This window comes from Oncorhynchus clarkii, chromosome 7 (genome assembly GCF_045791955.1).
Source record: "Oncorhynchus clarkii lewisi isolate Uvic-CL-2024 chromosome 7, UVic_Ocla_1.0, whole genome shotgun sequence".
NCBI lineage: Eukaryota > Metazoa > Chordata > Actinopteri > Salmoniformes > Salmonidae > Oncorhynchus > Oncorhynchus clarkii.
Window position 1 is genome coordinate 47,672,447 of NC_092153.1, and position 14,030 is coordinate 47,686,476.

The window sequence follows — 14,030 nt, forward strand, 5'->3', positions numbered from 1 at the left end:
GATCTGGCGCCTGCTAAAGACATGACTCAAACAGTACAAATGTTTTTGAGGCTCTCTCTCACTAGATTGTAGCCTACAATGTACACACATGATATCAGTTTGTGTGATATGGGGATTGGAGATATGTTTATTTAAACATTATAAAGCAAAACTTTTATAAACAATGGCAACCGTGGTCATGTTGATCTTGCTGTTGGAAAACCACATTAGTGTCCGATTTTCGGATGTTGCACTTTCACCTCCCCGACTAAACTCCTCAACTTTCCTCTACGGTCGGTTGCTTTAGCCTTACCACTCTAATGCGCCCAGATCCTTCTCCGTTGAATATTTTTGCAACGCCCACTTCCGCCAGCCTCCCTATCACTGGTCAGATTGCGCGCACATGGTCCTTCACAGTGATCTTTTCCGCGTCAACATGGCGGCATCCATCGTATCCCAGACTGTAGCGAGAGGACTACGTGGAGCAAGCGCCAAGCACTTGTTTCTTGACAAATTCAAGGTACCGACATAATTTAGAAATGTTCACAATATGCTTCTGATGTTATAATGGCTGGTTCCAGTGTAGTGCATTCGCTGTCATTGTCACCGACAGGTCTCGAGCTTGCCAGCCTGGCAGCTGTAGCCAGAAACGGACAGCTCAAAGTTTAGAAACAGCTCGCTGATGAGCGTGTCCAGTCCATTATCTTACCAACGGCGAGATAAATGTAATGACATTTCATAAAACACTTTCAAAAGCAGACGACTATTATTTGAACACGACATCAGCACTGTCATATTTGATTTCCATCACAAGATCTGCATGCGTTTTTGTCTTAACTGTCCTTGTGTAGTGCAACGTTAGAGCCACTAGATAAAGTACCTTTATCCAATCAGCTTGGTAATTTTCTAAAACGCCGATTTGAATAGATACTATATATTGTGTCATTGTGCTGGATCGCTATTGGTGCAGTGGTAAAACTGTACTGCTGAATTGAGTATTAAGTGTCATTGACAACAGAATAGCTGCTAATTAAGTATATTTGTGTGGAAACATTTTGAGCTAGTTGTTTTGCAAGGCTGATCATGTAAAAACTATGTCATGGAGGTGCATCGAGTATAAAACCAAAATGTGATATTGATTGACCTCTGTTTTTCCTGTGATAATTCACTATGCAACCTTTGACCCTAGTTGACTGACTAAAATGCTGACATAAGTGTTTAATAGTAATGTCAGCTTTCAAGATGTGGTAATAGTTCAAAGGTCAGTGCTATTTGCACTTTAAGCTTTATAATTAATGTAGATAACGTTTTAATGTTGCTAAATAGATTATTTGAATTTGCACTTTGTGCACCATGGCAGATGTTTTGGGGTTTGCACAGTTGTAGCAGTTTGTCAGTGACACCTGGGGATAAAGATTAACTTGGGAGTGAATGTGGCTGGATGTCTTTGTTTACTCTTTCCAAACCTCCATGAAATATACTGACACAATTAGAGTAGCTAATGTCCTCTGTACTACAGCAGTGTTATGTAGTTGTGAAGAACATGTTTTTGAAAGAAGTATGAGTGATTCCTCACAAAACCCAGACAAAAAGAGATTTTCACGCTGGATGGTTGACATTTATATCTAAAAGCATAATTGAGAAATAATTAATAAAAGTTAGCATATTTATTACATTTTTGGTCTTACACAGGACTCCATTAACTCCAGTGTTTAATATGTAGGTTCTACAAAGAAAACATTGTTGTCATATGAAGCTTTACCGCTTGCTCTAATATAAGTCATATTTTGATTTGAATAACTTTAAAAAAAAAATGTTTACATTAAAGCTAGACGTGGCCAGAAGCAACACCGGAGATATTATGATGAGTGAGATGCAACACTTCACTCTCACACAGTCACACACACAGTATCTGCACATGTGCACAGGTGTTTAACTGCCCTGTGGTAGCCAGGGCATCAAAACAGCGGAGATGTTGAGCCTCGTGCTTCAACGCTCTAAGTTGTTTTGCGGAAAATGACCCACTATGCAGTCTACTTCATATCGATGAGTAAACCTTTTAATTCATGAATATTGAAAAATAGAAACATGATTATTGAAAACATAAAAAAACAATTTGTCTAATTAAAAACCCTTTAACTGGCACACAGAAGTACATAGACATTTTGTTTGGGCTGAAACGTTTGTATTTAGCCCTAATATAGGCCAAAAATAAATAAATACATACATTTGCATGACTTAAAATTGGATAAAACATCTCAAACAGCCGGTTGAGTTGCCCAGTTAGGGTAAACTCATTTTGTATTGAAATTTGCAAAGACTTTTTAAATAATAATAAAAAAGTATGCATTTTAATTAACATTGTCTGCTTCCTTTATAATTCAAGACCGGCATAGGTAAATGATGACTGATATCAAATATGAATAAAATGATAGTTGTGTGTCAAAATATGAATATGTAAATTAACGTGTTTATATGCTCATAATTATGGCTGACAGTCAATTCGTCTTGTCGATTGTTTGGTCGATAGGATGTTGGTCAAGCAATAGCAATTATATATATATATTATATATATATATATATATATATACATACATACATACATACATACATACACACACACACACATACACACACACACAGTGCATTCGAAAAGTATTCAGGCCCCTTTACTTTTTCCACATGTTACGTTACAGCCTCATTCTAAAATGTATTAAATCGTTTTTTTCCTCATCCAGCTACACACAATACCCCATAATGACAAAGCAAAAACAGTTTAGATTTTTTTGCAAATGTATAATTACATGTATTTTTATTTAAAAAAAATATCACATTTACATAAGTATTCAGACTCTTTACTCAGTACTTTGTTGAAACACATTTTGGAAGCGATTACAGCCTCGAGTCTTCTTGGCTGTGACACTACAAACTTGGCACACCTGTATTTGGGGAGCTTCTCCCAATCTCTGCAGATTCTCTCAAGCTCTGTTTGGTTGGATGGGCAGCGTCGCTGCACAGATATTTTCAGGTCTCTCCAGAGTTGTTCGATAGGGTTCAAGTCCGGGCTCTGGCTGGTCCACTCAAGGACATTCGGAGACTTGTCCTGAAGCCATTCCTGCGTTGTCTTGGCTGTGTGCTTTGGGTCGTTGTCCTGATGGAAGGTGAACCTTCTCCCCAGTCTGATGTCCTGAACACTGATTTTCATCAATGATCTCAATGTACTTTGCTCTGTTCGTCTTTGCGTCAATCCTGACTAGTCTCCCAGTCCCTGCTGCTGAAAAACATCAACACAGCATGATGCTGCCACCGCCATGCTTCACCGTAGGAATGGTGCCAGGTTTCCTCCTGACGTGACGCTTGGCATTCAGGCCAAAGCGTTCAATCTTGTTTCTGAGAGTCCTTTAGGTTCCATTTGGCAAACTTCAAGCGGGCTGTCATGTGCCTTTTACTGAGGAGTGGCTTCCATCTGGCCATCTACCACAAAAACCTGATTGGTGGAGTGCTGCAGAGATGGTTGTCCTTCTGGAAGGTTCTCCCATCTCCACAGAGGAACTCTGGAACTCTGTCAGAGTGACCATTGGGTTCTTGGTCTCCTCCCTGACCAAGGCCCTTCAAACCCGATTGCTCAGTTTGGCCGGGCGGCCATCTCTAGGAAGAGTCTTGGTGGTTCCAAACTTCTTTCATTTAAGAATGATGGAGGCCACTGTGTTCTTGGGGACCTTCAATGCTGCAGGCAGTTTTTGGTATCCTTCCCCAGATCTTTGCCTCGACACAATCCTGTCTTGGAGCTGTATGGAGAATTCCTTTGACCTCAGTGCATGTCAGAGTGAAAACCAAGCCATATCAACTGAGACCTTATATCGACAAGTGTGTGCCTTTCCAAATCTTGCCTAATCAATTGAATTTACCACAGGTGGAATCCAATCAAGTTGTAGAAACATCTCAAGGATGATCATTGGAAACAGGATACACATGAGCTCAATTTCAAGTCTCATAGCAAAGGAGAGCAACGTGTTGAGACAGATGGACATCTGTGGATTAGGGGAAGGAGTGGTTGAGGACAGATTCCCTTAAGGGAGTAATAAGGGTTGTAAGGATGGGAGAGAAGGAGTGTCTTAAGTGGGATCTATATAACTGTGGTGGTAAGAAATGTTTTGCTGTCTGAATTACAGCTGTAGAGAACCTTTTGGAATAATTCAACTTGGTTAAAGCTTCTCTAGTGTCCTAACAGGGGTATTGTGAATAGATTGAGGAAAATGCGCTGTATATGGAAAAATACTTTTAAAAATGTAAACCAATCGATTGCTCGAAAGAACAGACTGATTTTAGTCGACCAATATCTTTTTTGTCGGGAACTTATATCTGTAAAATTACATGACTGAATAATATTGTGAAACATATTGAAGATAACAGGCAGATGGAATTTAAAAAATAATAATAATATTCATATTTACCATTTGCACAGATCAAAAAATCCTATAACAATATTTGTCCATAATTGCTAGCTTTGACTAAATTGCTTTCCCTTAATGGGCAACTCAACCACCTTGTAGAGCATTTTTACCCCAAGAGTTCCTAACATTTTAAATTTAATTCCAAAATTATGTTTGAGGTTTTTTTATAGGCCTGTAATTTCCATTTTATACACAAATAGTACTGAAATGTGTGATGATTGGTTTTTCTAACATTCACGTCCCGGTTTTCAACCATTTTTGAATGTTTGTTTAAAAAAATACTGGATTCCGATAATGAAAACCACCTGATCATTTTACTAAATTACATCGGTTGAGATGACTAAATATGCCTAATAAAATTAATGTGTTTTAATTTTTAGAATTGGTGGTCAAAATTAGCTCAACTGCCCGGTTGAGCTGCCTGTTGAAGGGATTATACACTCTACGGGCATATCACAGTAGCAGTGAAATGGATTCAAAATGGTTGCCCTCTGCTGGTGGTTTGCAGGATGTGCAATGATACAAGTAAATGAAGGGCTAAGATTTTCTTACATTGTGATATTAAAAACAAAAATAATAATATTAATATGTCATTTTCTCTGTATAAAATGGGCCATACCTTTTTAAAATTAGCAGAGATACCATTCTGGAACTTTGATATGCCCGTAGAGTATATTAAACTCAGCAAGAAAAGAAACCCTGTCTTTTCAAAGATAATTTGTAAAAATCCAAATAACTTCACAGATCTTCATTGTAAAGAGTTTTAAACACTGTTTCACATGCTTGTTCAATGAACCATAAACAATTAATGAACATGCATCTGTGGAACGGTCGTTAAGACACTAACAGCTTACAGACGGTAGGCAATTAAGGTCACAGTTCTGAAGATTTATGACACTAAAGAGGCCTTTCTACTGACTGAAAAACACCAAAAGAAAGATGCCCTGGGTCCCTGCTCATCTGTGTGAACGTGCCTTAGGCATGCTGCAAAGAGGCATGAGGACTGCAGATGTGGCCAGGGCAATAAATTGCAATGTCCGTACTGTGAGATGCCTAAGACAGCCCTATAGGGGACAGGACGGGCAGCTGATCGTCTCCTCGCAGTGACAGACCATGTGTAACAACACCTGCACAGGATTGGTACATCCGAACATCACACCTGCGGGACAGGTACAGGATGGCAACAACAACTGCTCGAGTTACACCAGGAAGGCACAATCCCTCCGTCAGTGCTCAGACTGTATGCAATAGGCTGAGAGAGGCTGGACTGAGGGCTTGTAGGGCTGTTGTAAGGCAGGTCCTCACCAGACATCACCGGCAACAATGTAGCCTATGGGCACAAACCCACCGTCGCTGGACCAGACAGGACTGGCAAAAAGTGCTCTTCACTGACGAGTCGCGGTTTTGTCTCACCAGGGGTGATTTTATCGTCGAAGCAATGAGCGTTACACCAAGGCCTGTACTCTGGAGCGGGATCGATTTGGAGGTGGAGGGTCACAGCATCGTCAGACTGTTCCTGCAATGACAACAAGCAATCTCAACGCTTTGCGTTACATGGAAGACATCCTCCTCCCTCATGTGGGACACTTCCTGCAGGCTCATCCTGAAATGACCTTCCAGCATGACAATGCCACCAGCCATACTGCTCGTTCTGTGCGTGATTTCCTGCAAGGCCGGAATGTCAGTGTTCTGCCATGGCCAGCGAAGAGCCCGGATCTCAATCACATTGAACATGTCTGGGACCTGTTGGATTGGAGGGTGAGGGCTAGAGCCATTCACCCCAGAAATGTCAGTAAACTTGCAGGTGCCTTGGTTGAAGAGGGTGGGGACCTCTCACAGCAAGAATGGGCAAATCTGTTGCAGTCCATGAGGAGGAGATGCACTGCAGTACTTAATGCAGTTTGCTGAAAATAAAGGCAGTTGACAGTGAGGACGTTTCTTTTTTTGCTGAGTTTATGTTCAACAATATATTGAAACATCTAAATTGTTTTCAATATTCATAAATTATTGTACAAAATCTTATAGAAATCAAATACTACTCATATTACAGAGCAGTAAAGCTTCATGTGAAACCGATGAAACATATTGGAGCCTTAAAGGAGGCCTGGGTAAAGCCAAAATGTCATAAATATGCCCACTTTTATGAATTATTTCTCAATTATGCTTTTGGATACAAATGTTGACAGATGTGTCAACACTTCCTCCAAAGGACGATTCTATGGATACATTTGTTTTGTCTGGGTTTTATGAGAAATTACTCGTATGGGCTATTTGGGGTCAAAGTTTGAAGGTCGCTGAGTGCTTTATTGGACTATTCGTATTGGCCACAATGTCTATACTGAAAGTTATATTGCTGTTGCTAAAGTAGACTAAATATATAATGAGCTTCACAAATATTGGGGCAGTGAAAATTGGTGTTTTGGATCTGTACTCCAGCACTTTGGTCCCATATTCTTAGCACACAATGATGACATCAACCTTGTGACTCTACAAACTTGTTGGATGTATTTGTTTTTTGTTTTTATTTCAGATTATATTGTGCCCACAGGGTGTCTGGGATGATGTGAGCCATGACCAGCCTTTCAAAGCATTTCATGTCTGCGGGCATCATTGCTATTATGATCAATGTAATCAGCATTATTTCCCTTTATTCAGAGGTGATATGCACGGAGTGCACAGTTTCCCTGGTACCTACTTCTACCCACATATTATCTGCCTGAAGCCCTGGACACAGTTACTGTATAACTCTCCCTCCCACGACTAGGCTAACTCGAACAACACTCTTAGCAAGCGCAGAAGACCATCCCCCCTACACACACATGGGTACTTGCTGCTTGAAAATCTAGTTTGGTATTCTGTGTATGGTGCTAAGTAAGCATATATTTTCATCTCGTTGGTATAATGAGACAGTCCCTAGCTACTACAGCTATCTGGAAGAAGGCTTCGGATAATGAAAAAGCACACACTGCCAAGTTGTATTACATTGCACATCTTTATATTGAAAAAAACTTTCAATTTTGAAGATGATGCTAGTAACCAGAGTTTCCAGTGTGCATGTGATAAAGGAAGTAACTAGATTCAATTGGATAGCATTAGATAGATGATATATTGTAGTATTTTCTCTTACCCTTGTGTTATTGAGATATCAAGACAGGCTGTGTTGTTGAGCTCAGCAATTTTGCCTCCAGATTCTAGCCTAGATGGGTGTGTTAATTTCCCTCAGCTTCAGGGGTTAACGCACCCCCACTTTCCTTTCAGCCTCTCCTTGTGTTCACACTTCATCTACATGCGAGCCTCAGCGCAATCTGCAGGGCCCTGGATGTCTGCCAGCAATCCAAACAACTCCAAACAATTAATATTTTTACTCAGTGACGGCACACGCGCACTGACTTCAGCACCGCTATTCTACCCCAGTGGTAAATTTATGCAGAACTTCTAATCTAAGTTTCCTGGCTGTAGCACCTGGTTTTGATACCCTCTCTTCTCTTATGGGCCCGCTGCCGACGTGATAAGAGTAACGATCCAGGAGGCTGTTGTCTGTGGCACAGTATCAGAGCCCGTTCAAGATGACTGACTGACTGGCAGGTAGAGTCACAATGGAGTCTCATCGGCTATGACAGTCATCTGCTCCACAGGGAATTCAATTTCCAATGATTTGTCAATAACAATGCGCAGGAGATCACAATATTTCAGATAGGGAATGTGGGGGAGAGAAAGTTATGGGTGTTTTTTTTTCTCATAAATCAATCTCCTAAATTCTTGTCTGCACAGCGAGATAATCCTCTGGATTTTAAATTACAATTTTTTACTGTTGCCACACTGTGCTGAATTTGAACATTTGCAAAAAAAAATAAGGTGTCACAGCTCTTGCCCCGTAGTACTAACCAGCCTCAGCCCAACGTCAGCGTTGTGAGTGGGATTCTGGAGCGAAAGAGGCGCTCAATGAGACTCTGCCCTGAATATTTTAGCGAGGGGGTGGGGGCTGCGACGACTCTGGTTGCTGGAACTTCAAAAGTCAGGCGGTTTTCCCATCTGTCTACAGCAAGAGCACATTTACATTTCCTTCCCGTGGGGGATACAGTAGACCAAGTTAGCTATAACTGGATTTGAATATAATTTCGCCAAGGTTAATAGCCATTTCTGTAGCTCATAAGAGGTGTTTAGGCCTTTTCAATAATTTAGAAGGGCTGCGATCATTCTGAATTTGGCTGCCTCCAAAGCAAGAACGTAATGAATGAATGCACTCATACCAATCCAGTCAATTTAGTTCTTATTTACTGATGATAATTAGGAAACGGCAGCAGTTGAAATGGAAGAATAAAGAGCAATATTGTAAAAAATAAAATCAGGATATAGGCTACTGTAGGGCATTGACTTTCACTAGGCCTATATCTATTCCTCTTGCAACAATGGTCAAAATAATGTTCACACTTCCGTAGCTCCCACGTCCTGCACAAGTCATCCCAGTATGAGAGGAGTGCACTTTGACAGACTGAGCATCCAAACATCTTTCCTCAGTCTTATCTTCCCTCATGACCTGACACCTGCAATTACGTCTCCCTATGACGTCTCTTAATAACTATGCTAATTGCTAATTGCTAAACGTCCTATCTGGACACCCAGAGTCTTGAGTTTGTTCTCCCGCTAAGCCTGTCTGCAGCAGATTAGGCCCTCCTGTTCCTCACATTGCCGATTGATGCAAATCTCCGTGATCTAAATCCTGTAGCCATGCTCCACTACTCCTGCCTCACCTTTGTTCCCCCTCTCTACCACAACACTGCTCCCATCCCAAACAGGCAGACGTCGTGGTTCACGCCTTCCACCATGGCCTAATGGAGCCTCCTCCAGATCTCCTCTAATTCCTGTGATGGCCGGGGCATGACCTTGGCTTACACAGGCCAAGGACTTAAACTACATGTCTTTAGAATGGCAAGGACGAGATCAACTGAGAAAGGACAGTGGTGATTAGTGACAGGGGGGAAAAGTAGTTGCATATCGGGATATTATTTTTGACATATCGTATAGTTTTGGCAATATTGTAATATTTTTGTGTAGTTGGCGGCACCTGCACCAAAACCCCAGTATTTTTCCCTCATAGCTTGTTCTCAGTCTTTTTTTAAATAGGGAGACAATTAGTTTCAGCACTTATTTCCATGACTGATCAAAACAACATGTTTTCTCATTGCTTTTTCGTGTCCATCTGCTGCAGACATATCGTGAGCAATGTGTTTGGAACATCGAATCTCAATAAAATCACAGTATTGTATCGCAATACATATAGAATCGTGAGAATCTCAATATATATCGTATCAGCACGTAAGTATCGTGATAATATTGTATTGTGAGCTCCCTGGAAATTCCCAGCCCTATTGAGGAGAGGATGTCCTCTCTAGGTTTCTTCCTAGGTTTTGGCCTTTCTAGGGAGTTTTTCCTAGCCACCGTGCTTCTACACCTGCATTGCTTGCTGTTTGGGGTTTTAGGCTGGGTTTCTGTACAGCACTTTGAGATATCAGCTGATGTAAGATAGGCTATATAAATACATTTGATTTGATTTGTTGTAGAAGAAACAAGGAAGTAACTACAGTACAGAGAGAGTAAGAGGTTCTGTTGGGTCCATTCCGTTCAAACAGCGTTTGACTCTTATTTTATTTAACAAGGGAAAGCCCATTGAGACCCAGAGTCTCTTTCAAGGGAGACCTGGCCAAGAAAGTAGCAACAATTAGTACATTACATAGTTAAAACATACAACATGATCCAGCCTAAAAAAAAAAGCATTTACTCTGAACAGTCTCCCATCAATATTTTAAATTCATTCACTGGCACTAACATCTAGATGAAGCATGGATTGTAGGCTATTCCATGCGTCTGGTGCACAAGAAGAGAAGGCAGTCTTGCCTAATACTGTAAATGTCCTGGGGACTTAGTAGCAACCACCTAGCAGACCGGGTATGGTAACTGCTGGTGGTGAAAGAGACCAGACTACAGAGGTAAATAGGGAGGATACCCAAAATGGCTTTGTAGATGAACGCATACATTTGTATCTTTCTGCTCACAAAGTGAGGTCCAACCTACCATTTGGTACAATGTGCAATGACAGGAAAACTGTGGGTGTTCTGTCATCAACATTTAATTAGTCCATTCGTTTGAAGGGACTATACGTCTGTTTTTTCCGAATAAATGCTGATCTGAATTAAGCTACTAGGCCTAATGCTTCATCGTGCGTGATATCACTACATGGTTGGTTTATATGTGAGGATTTACAGATGATTCACATTGACCTGTTTACGCTGCCTTTCTGCCCCTTATTTCAGGGTCGCCTCCATCACAGCTAACTAGTATGCAGTGGCTGTCTAATTACAATACAGCCCATCTTTATGAGTCAGAACTAATAGCAAACGACCCCCTCATTAGCTGGAAAACATTTAACTACAATCAGGACAAGCAATGACTTTTATAACAAATCTTAAGTGCAGTGTCTATCCATATTCCGGGTTCTGGTCTTGGTAAGTGAATCAGGATTCCAAATCCCTTTAAACTCAACCGGATGGTTCGCTAAACAGAGGCAAAGGGCATGAGTTCAAAACCTGAATAGGAACAAATCAATTCGGTACAATTGGCAAACTGGCAATTTGTTAATTTCTTAAACATTTGATAAAGCCCCTTAAGGAGCATTCTGGTTAATTAACTGGGAGGCCATCCATTGGTGCTAATTAGCCAGAGTCTTTTCAAAGGGTTAGGGCCTGGCCATGACTACTAATGAGAATTTTAACCCCAGGAGACATCTAGGGACGCCACTGTATTAGAAAAGATTCAGAACTGTCGACACATCCTCTAGAAGCTGTCTGGCTGGCTCTATCAGATTCAGAGCACAGAGGAGGGAGAGACTAAACACATGCATATATAGGATCACTTTTGTGGTGTTTAACAAAGACATAAAAACAACAAGAGTATGCACTTTTCTTGTGAAGCTTGTAGGCCTACATGCACTCGGAAAGTATTCAAACCCCTTGACTTTTTCCACATTTTGTTACGTTGCAGCCTTATTCTAAAATGGATTATAAAATATATATATTCATCAATCTACACACAATACCCAATAATGACAAACTAAAAACAGATTTTTGCAAATTTATATCTAAAAAAATAGGTAATAAGGGTTCTGTTTTATTTGAGTATTCAGACCCTTTGCTATGAGACTTGAAATTGAGCTCAGGTGCACCCTGTTTCCATTGATCATCCTTGATGTTTCTACAACTTGATTGGAGTCCACCTGTGATAAATTCAATTGATTGGACGTGATTTGGAAAGGCGATGTCTATGTAAGGTCCTACACTTGATAGCGCATGTCAGAGCAAAAACCAAGCCATGAGATCAAAGGAATTGTCCGTAGCTCTCCGAGACATGATTGATTTGTCGAGGCACAGATCTGGGGAAGGGTACCAAAACATTTATGCAGCATTGAAGGTCCCCAAGAATACAGTGGCCTCCATCATTCTTAAATGGAAGAAGTTTGTAACCAGAAAGACTCTTCATAGAGCTGGTTAAACCGAGCCATCGGAGAAGGGCCTTGGACAGGGAGGTTTCCAAGAACCCAATGGCCACTCTGACAGAGCTCCAGAGTTGCTCTGTGGAGATGGTAGAACCTTCCAGAAGGACAACCATCTCTGCAGCATTCCCCCAATCAGGCCTTTATGGTACAGTGGCTAGACGGAAGCCACTCCTCAGTAAAAGGCAAATGACAATCTGCTTGGAGTTTCAGTGGCAGGGACTGGGAGGTCTAGTCCGGGTCGAGGGAAAGATGAATGGAGCAAAGTACAGAGAGATCCTTTCTGAAAGCCTGCTCCAGAGCGCTCAGGACCTCAGACTGAGGCGAAGGTTCACCTTTCAACAGGACAGCAGAGCTTGAGGATATGCTAAGAAGGGGAGAAACTCCCCAAATACAGGTGTGCAAAGCTCATAGCATCATACCCAGGAACACTCGAGGCTGAAAGGTGCTAAAACAGGTGCTAAAACAAAGTACTGAGTAATGGGTCTGAATACTTATGTAAATGTGATATTTTATTTTTAATACATTTGCAAAACTTTTTGCTTTGTCATTATGGAGTATTGTGTGTAGATTTCTGGAAAAAAATATTTAATCAATTTTAGAATAAGGCTATAACACAATGTGACTCGATTTAAGAAACTAGGCGTATGTCTCAAGTCACGACTTCACAGGAGAGCCGTTCGAACGTAATAAATCTTTTTTTCCAAATGTTTTTTTTTGTTGGCAGAAATCCCTTCTCGAATATGTGAGCTTTCATGTGCCTTAATAAGAAACTTTTATGCCATCTGTAAATATGAATAAAGTTGTTAAATGACGAGCCTAGTTGGTTTAGCCAAAGAAAAAGATGGTAAACTTACAGCTAGCCATGATTGGCTGAGATAATGAGTGGGCTGGACATGCCGAGAGATGAGTTTCAGATTGGTCTGCGGTGTAGCATCTTGTGTCTATAAAATGGGCTGCTCGTTATGTGTAGATAATCCTTTCTACTGCAGTTTTTTCGAAAGATATTACATTAGCCATGGAGAACTGCAAATATGTTGTTGCTGTTCTCAATGTTGCTGCCCTGAATTTATCAGGCGCTATCGACTAAGGTCAGTGGGGGAAAAGTTGTGATGGACTTCATTCTGGAGGATGATCATTCCATTCTGACTCTGAAAATGAATCAGACGATGAGGAAATCCCTGATTTAGGTAAAAACATTTTCATTGAAGAAGACATTGTAGAGTCATCTGATGACAGTGATGGGGAAGAAACGTCAATTAACAGTGATGTTGTCACGGAAGAAGTTGACCGAGTTTTGAAATCAGTGGAACACAACTGGCCAAACAAGTTGTGCAAACTAAACAGAAATGACACATGACGTCTTATTTAATAAAAGGGGTTGCAGTCTGCCGTGACGCTTTCATCCATGTATACGGGTAAGAATCTAGCTACAGTTTCAGATATGATACTTTTCTAATTTAGTCAAAGTTGTTTTCATTACAAGTTAAAGCTTGCTGTTAGCTAGCCAGCTGGAGTTTGATGGCTGGCTTGCTAGCTAACATTGAACCTATTTGGTTAACTTTAGCTAGCTATGACATTTGGTTTGTATTGCTAGTAATGTTACTCCTCTTAATTGGGATTATAGTATTTTTTTTTAGCTAACTAACATTAACATGACATGTCTAAACCAAAGACTCCAAGTTAAAGCTTGCTGTCTAACATTAACTTACGTGTATGAAGTGTGTAATGTTAGTGATGTTTTCTCAGAATGCCATTTTGCATGGCTAGTTATAGCCTACCTAATGTTAGTTAGCTATCTTTCAATCTTTCGATTGAACCGATTTGGTTAACTTAACTTTAGCTAGCTATGACAAGCGGTTTGTATTGCTAGTTAATGCTTGCTGTTAGCTAGCCAGCTGACGTTAGATGGCTGGCTAGCAGGCTAACATTACGTGTCTGAATTTCTCTCAGAATGCCATTTCACATCTGTTGTATAATAATGCTAAAATATTTGTCTGGAGTTTCTTTCAGCATCAGTAGAACACGCCTGACTCTCCACCAGTCCTACA

At 40.7% G+C, this 14,030-nt stretch overlaps 1 protein-coding gene across 1 annotated transcript in view; it reads left to right on the plus strand.

Annotated features, from left to right (window-relative positions):
* Positions 1 to 365: 365 nt before the first annotated feature.
* LOC139413405 (succinate--CoA ligase [GDP-forming] subunit beta, mitochondrial-like) overlaps positions 366 to 14,030 on the plus strand; it is a 131,073-nt gene continuing 117,408 nt past the window's right edge. The window contains exon 1 of the mRNA XM_071160741.1: positions 366 to 499. Within this exon, the coding sequence (XP_071016842.1) occupies positions 383 to 499 (117 nt within the window). The 5' untranslated portion in view covers positions 366 to 382. The remainder of the gene's footprint in view (positions 500 to 14,030) is intronic.